The sequence below is a fragment of the Argentina silus genome, assembly GCF_951799395.1.
Source record: "Argentina silus genome assembly, chromosome: 4".
NCBI classification, from domain to species: domain Eukaryota; kingdom Metazoa; phylum Chordata; class Actinopteri; order Argentiniformes; family Argentinidae; genus Argentina; species Argentina silus.
In genome coordinates this window covers 7,799,201-7,805,715 of record NC_139658.1, presented here as the reverse complement: position 1 = coordinate 7,805,715, position 6,515 = coordinate 7,799,201, and the positions used below count along the sequence as shown (strand labels likewise).

General features: G+C 46.3%; 1 protein-coding gene across 1 annotated transcript in view; it reads left to right on the top strand.

Annotated features, from left to right (window-relative positions):
• dctn2 (dynactin 2 (p50)) overlaps nt 1-4,464 on the top strand; it is a 9,805-nt gene extending 5,341 nt beyond the window's left edge. Inside the window, exons 6-14 of the mRNA XM_083669144.1 lie at nt 341-501; nt 836-989; nt 1,125-1,190; nt 1,317-1,355; nt 1,451-1,528; nt 1,697-1,768; nt 2,165-2,267; nt 2,892-2,983; nt 3,631-4,464. Of these exons, the coding sequence (XP_083525270.1) occupies nt 341-501; nt 836-989; nt 1,125-1,190; nt 1,317-1,355; nt 1,451-1,528; nt 1,697-1,768; nt 2,165-2,267; nt 2,892-2,983; nt 3,631-3,717 (852 nt within the window). The 3' untranslated portion in view covers nt 3,718-4,464. The remainder of the gene's footprint in view (nt 1-340; nt 502-835; nt 990-1,124; nt 1,191-1,316; nt 1,356-1,450; nt 1,529-1,696; nt 1,769-2,164; nt 2,268-2,891; nt 2,984-3,630) is intronic.
• Nucleotides 4,465-6,515: the final 2,051 nt, after the last annotated feature.

Genomic DNA, 6,515 nt, shown 5'->3' with positions numbered 1-6,515 from the left:
TGAGGAACATCATAACGCTTTCGCTTTTGTTTTTTTAACAATGATGACGTTGGCGATCAAAGATAGTTACTTTATCATTCCTAAATATATAGTTTAATTTCCACTCCTACACCACAGGGCCCTCTCAAAAGAATGTATCAAATGTGGAGGAAACTCGCACTTAGGTCAATCACATGCTTTTAAATCCACGAGAATAGGTGAGCGAGTGTAGTGAGCAGGTGTACACTTCAGGCAGAACAGCAAAGAGGTGAACCACATTGGCTGTGCTCACAACCTCCAGTATGATGATGCCCCCCCACCATGTCTCCCCCCTCCCTCCCTCCCCCGCTCCCCCCCCTAGGCGACCACACGGGACAGCAGTGCGGAGGAGAGGCTGACCCCGGTGGTGCTGGCCCAGCAGGCTGCCCAGCTTAAACAACAGCTGGTGTCTGCTCACCTGGACTCCCTCCTGGGGCCCCAGGCACACATCAACCTGGCCGACCCTGACGGCGCCCTGGCCAAGTGAGGAGGGATTTGGGGAGGGGGAGGGGGTGGGGGTTGACATATGGACCAAAACAATGAACTTCCAAAACAATGAACTGAAAAATGTAAATTAGACTGGACTGACATTAAATGTTTGATGCCTACATGGATGATAGTGTTCTTATTAGCAGTCTTAGCAGTGCTCTCTCTCTCTCTCTCTCTCTCTCTCTCTCTTTCTCTTTCTCTTTCTCTTTCTCTTTCTCTTTCTCTCTCTCTCTCTCTCTCTCTCTCTCTCTCTCTCTCTCTCTCTCTCTCTCTCTCTCTCTCTCTCTCTCTCTCTCTCTCTCTCTCTCTCTCTCTCTCTGTCCCCCAGACGTTTGCTGACCCAGTTGGAAGCTGCGCGGGGGAGCCGTGGGACAGGGGAGGGCAAGGCGGCGGGCGCAGCAGCAGCTAAGGGCCCGGATGGAGTGGTGCTGTATGAGCTCCACAGCCGACCAGAACAAGAGAAGTTTACTGAGAATGCCAAGGTAACGTGTGGGTTCAGCACAAAGACCACTGGCCTTGCTGCCTGCCTGTCTGACGGGTTCTGGTGGATGGGTTTGTGTGTGTATGTGTGTGTGCGTGCGTGTGTGTGTGACAAGACAAGTGTATCCTCTGTGTAGATGGCAGAGCTGGAGAAGCGTCTTGCAGAGCTGGAGACGGCTGTGGGCTCAGGCTCAGACAAACAGGTAACTTTACCAGCCGTCCATTTACATTACAACAATACACACACTGTAAGAACAATACACACACTGGCACCTTCTACCAGTGTCGCTGTATGCCGTGCTATAATACCATGTGTGTTTGAATGGCAGGGTCCTCTGAATGCTGGGGTCCAGGGAGGCAATCTGATGGTGAGTAGCTTCTCTCTGAGTGGGAATCCAAACCAGTCAGTTAGCCCTGATTCCCTTATTCTGTTATTCTGTCTGTGTGTGTGTGTGTGTCCCAGGACACCATGGAGCTACTGCAGGCCCGCGTCAGTGCTCTGGACTCAGCCACTCTGGACCAGGTGGAGGCCAGGCTGCAGGTAGGCTAACATCCAGGGGACTGGGTGGGTGGGTGGAGGATGGGCCAGGCCACTGTGTGTGTGTGTGTGTGTGGCTGTGATATACAGCAATTAGTGAAAGTGGAAGAGTTTATTATTATAATTGTTTTTTTTATTGTTTGTGCTTTTCCTCTGTGTTCTTCCTTTTAGAGCGTCCTTGGGAAGATGAACGAGATCGCAAAGCACAAGGCAGCCATCGAAGACGCTGATACGCAGAACAAGGTAGGTAACCATCTGGAGTTTGCGGTGAAGGGATATATCTGTCTGTCTGTTTATCTGAAAGCAAGTGCATCATAAAGTGTATAGTCTCGGCTCAATTGTCCCCGACTGTCGGATGATTTAGCTGTCAGTTACAGATTGACTATAAAACAACTCCTGACATGAAGCTCCTGGAGTCAGCGATCACACTGGTGTGATTTCCCCTGTGTCGTGTTTGTACGCTCCGCGGTGCTTAGGGACACACCAAAACCACGCAGCCGTAACGGTCATGAAGCTGGCCCTCGCCTCGTCTCGTCCCCCACACACACACACACACACACACACACACACACGAAGCTCTGGGGATTTCACAAGAGCGACCTCACAGAGTCCTCTAACGTCGTGGATGTGTTTTCTCAGGTGTCACAGCTGTATGACGTGGTGCAGAAGTGGGACTCCATGGCAACCTCTCTCCCTCACGTGGTGCAGAGGCTCATGGCTGTCAAGGAGTTGCACGAGCAAGGTAGGGAAAGCTCCTCTAAGCCGGCTTCTCCGCTGCCCTGGGTTACATAGTACATTTACAAAATGAATTTCGCAGGCGCTCTCATCCAGAGCGACTTACAATCCTGTAAGTACATTTGCCTAAAGTAGGCGACACAACAATACATCACAATCAGCGCAAGTAAGACTTTTTATAAGGAGAAGTGCCAGAAGCAGTGACAGTGCTAGAGAAACACAATTGTTATTAAGTTATTATTTTAACTAATCTAGGCTGGCCTCTCTACTGCTCAGGGTTAGAGTCTATCACATTCACAATGGGGATTTGTGAAAGCAGTAGAAAACGAATTAAAGTCTATTCAATTGAATTTCCACATACTGAGAAATTAGAGTTAGTACTTATCTATGTGAGTGACAATGGTTTTAATAGGATATTCATAATGCATCTCAAATCGAGAGGTAATGTATCATACCCCAAAAATGTAAATAATCATCCAGCACCCAGTCTGCAGAGTTCTACACTCCCAGAGTTCTATGCACCTCTGATTCTCTCTCTCTCTCTCTGTCTGTCTGTCTCTCTCTCTCTGTCTGTCTGTCTCTCTCTCTCTGCCTGTCTGTCTGTCTCTCTCTCTCTTTTTCTCTCTCTCAGCCATGCAGTTTGGCCAGTTGCTGACTCACCTGGACACCACCCAGCAGATGATCAACAACTCCCTGAAGGACAACGGCACTCTGCTGTCGCAGGTACACTACCAACTCCATCATCTCACCTTCTACATTCACAGAGTCTTCACATAAGAGAGACTCTGGCTGGGGCCACAGACATGGATGAGACGAGTATGAACCAGACCCTCTGTGACCCTGTGTGTTCACACAGCCCGTTCTATAGTCTCCACCCAGGCCTGGCTATTCTGTAGAACATAAACGCAGTCCGCCCTTTTCTATTCACTCAGCAGGCATGTATAACTAGATCCATATCTGCTACAGTGTCCTTTGAGTCTGATCTGAAAGCCAGCATCCTTCCCCTCCCCTGCGGTTTGGAGATTGCCTCTGCTGTAGTCTCTAGCCATCCGTACCAGCTGATGCGGTAATGTCTAGGAGAAATGCGTCACGTAGGAAGGAAATAAATCCAGGGAGGGTCTTCTGCAGATACTTTCCCGAATAAGTAATGAGTGGGTTAGGTGGGTGTTCAGAATGAAATGGAGAAATGAGATAGCCGGTTCTCCTGCGCGTGCACGTCCCTCACGCTCCATCTATAGGACACGGAAACCAATTGTTGAGCGCACGGTTATCCTGGAGCATGCAGTAGGCAACACATCTGACTTGGTTGACTAACTCTGCTGCCCTAACCTCCCCATCTGTCCTCCCCATTTCTCCTCTCTTCCCCCCAGGTGCAGACGACCATGAAGGAGAACCTCCTGGCTGTGGAGGAGAACTTTGGTGCCCTCGACCAGAGGATGAAGAAACTCTCCAAATAAACACGGTTTTGTTTCTTTTCTTTTTTTTCTTTTTTTTTTTACATCTGGAGAGTGGAGGGAAAAGGAGGAATAAAAGAGGGAGGGAGTGGTGGATAATGTTTTCCAAGCTTCCTTTCTCTACCTCTCCCTCCACCTCTGCCTTTTTTTGCAAAGCGGAATGTTTGAAAGGTAGAAAATTCGAAATAGAGACCAAATGTTCTTGTCTATTCTCTCCCACTCTGTTATTGAATCTTTTATTTGATATCAACTGAAATGCAATTAGCCCACTATATACATACATGCCACCTTCCCTTCCATGCTTGGTGGATTTTAGACTGAATGATTCTAAATGAAAATGAAATATTCAATCCATCTCCCTTTGAACCTCACACACACTAGTTTCGGGTCTGTGTTCCCATGAGTTAGATAGTAATGTCCTGTTGGTGGCTCAAGGTGTGCTACTCAAAAGGTGACGTATGTCATGTTTGAGGGAGGACATGTTTCTATAACTGTGCACACACAAAACTGAACAAATGTCAATCACCTTACTGGTAAAGAGGGGAGCACCTGTGTGTTGGGGTCCAGTCATGAAGGGATGCTTGTAAATACGCCTGTGTACCTTAATTGTTTCATGTTCAGTTGCTTGTAACTATTGTATTATGACTGAGACTAAATGCCACAGACAAACTTTTATCTGCTTTGTCATTGCCTACAATGGACTGTATTGTACATCTATGGTGATGGAAACTGAATAAAACATGCTTTAAACCAGACTTATTTATTTCCACAGAGAGGGAGAGAACAATCATGAATTTGATTAAGAATGTTATCTGTTAAATAACAAATCTATCCCCTATAGAATTAACACTACAGCTCACAATCTCACAAATATTAATTTGACAATTCAAGTGTGAAAATGAGAATTAAGGTGAGGGAAAAATACTTGTACAAAATAATGTATTTATTTATACACATTTTTAAAATGCATGATTACTCTCATTATTTAAATCGTGGGTAAACTGAGCCTAAATTGATAAGACTAATTGTCTCTGTGAAACCCACCCTTCTTGATGTCTCCGCACAACAAAGACATGACTACTGCACAGGGATGCTCAACGTCATGATTCAGACAGGATTACAATAGTTGGTGCTGATTTCTATACACTCTATACAAATAACAGAGTGAAAATCAAATCAAAATAGAGAAGGGATGATGAATCATGTTTGCAATGGCACCACATGGCCGTTAGAGGGCAGCATAGCCCTTTATAAAGTGTATTACATGAGCTTTGACATACAGTACATAATGTACCATATCATTGCCAGCTGGACTCAGTTCTCATTCACAGCACAATGCATTAAGTTACACCCTTAGTTGTACTGTAGTTTAACAATCCACCCTTCAAGAAAGTTTGCTAAAACCCTGATGAACATAGAGATACAACTCACACACTAAGTGCTAATTTATCTGGAGAAGGAAGTTAGTGTCACTTTCTTCACACAGAATATTTACAGTACAACACACTGCTTATGGCATTGGTGTGAGCAGTCTCTTACAGTAGATTGCAAACAGAATAGGCCAGTAGAGAAGTTAAAAATTGCCTATCTTTGGAAAGTGAATATGGTCTTTTGTTATGAGTTCATCTACTGGACTAGCCTCACCAAGTACAGGAGCAGAAAGGTGAGTGTCTCTAATATGGCTCAGTGATATGATGGTGTGGGTGTGAATGTGTGTGTGGATGTGGGTGGGTGGGTGTGGTAAGATGACAGTGCTGGTGTTGATGATGTAGTCAAGTTAGATCAGGTGAGCAGTCCTGTCAGTCCCACAGAGGGGACAGTCCTACTCCTACCGATGACTCTGGTTGACCAGAGACAGGCTGGACAGGCTGGTTCGACCTGCTCCTGCTCCGTGTTCAGAGAGTAAGGAGGAGCCAGAGGAGCGGGGGGATCGCTGATGTAGAGAGGAGCTGTCCGTGGTCCTGGATGAGGATGGGGAGAGAGACAGATGCTGAGGATGGGCCGGGATGTCTCTGTAACTTCCCTGTACAGATGAGCATGTTTCCACCTGAGAATGTTGTGGAGGGTTTGTTTGGCCGTAGAGCAGATTGAGAGGATTGATGTAGCACAGGGGTTGAGTTGAACACTCTGTTGAACACACTGTAGATGAGTGACAGGGAGGGGTGCTGGGGAGGGATGCTGCTGCCTGGGGCCTCTGGATGGTGAGGGTCTAGGGTGACTGTTAGAATGGAAGGAGAATGCAGTGGCTTCCTCTTAGAAGTGTCACATTACTATACATACTATACAGACTATAATGGAAAATAAATTCATCCCTGCTCAATGTAAAATGGTAGCGTTAGGTGTTTGTTTTTTTAAAGTTGCTTGATCAACTAGTGCGAACGGACTCGTGCTGAGCTAAGAGTCTGAGACAATGGGTTAGGACCAGTCCGTCAGGTTAAAAAACAAAGAGCAATACAATTAGGTTTTATTGGGACCGTGTCATTGTGGCAAATGATTCTCAAATTTGGAGAAACTCCTGACCAGTTCAGCATCATGATGACTTTATTCAATCCCCGACAATTGTCCCCCAAACTTGTGTTTGGCCAGGGCTATTTATGCCAAATTCCAGAGATTCCGTGCCAGCCAGACTCCTAAGATTCCGTGCCAAAAAGCATGGAGTTTCCTTTTCCTCTCAAGCATGCGCATTAGCTGAGGGACAATCTTGGAAAATCCATACCCATAATGCACCTGGTAGAGGCGCTGTTCCATCACTTAACACATCCTTCTGTCAAATGTTTTTATGCGCTTATCCCTCTGCATTC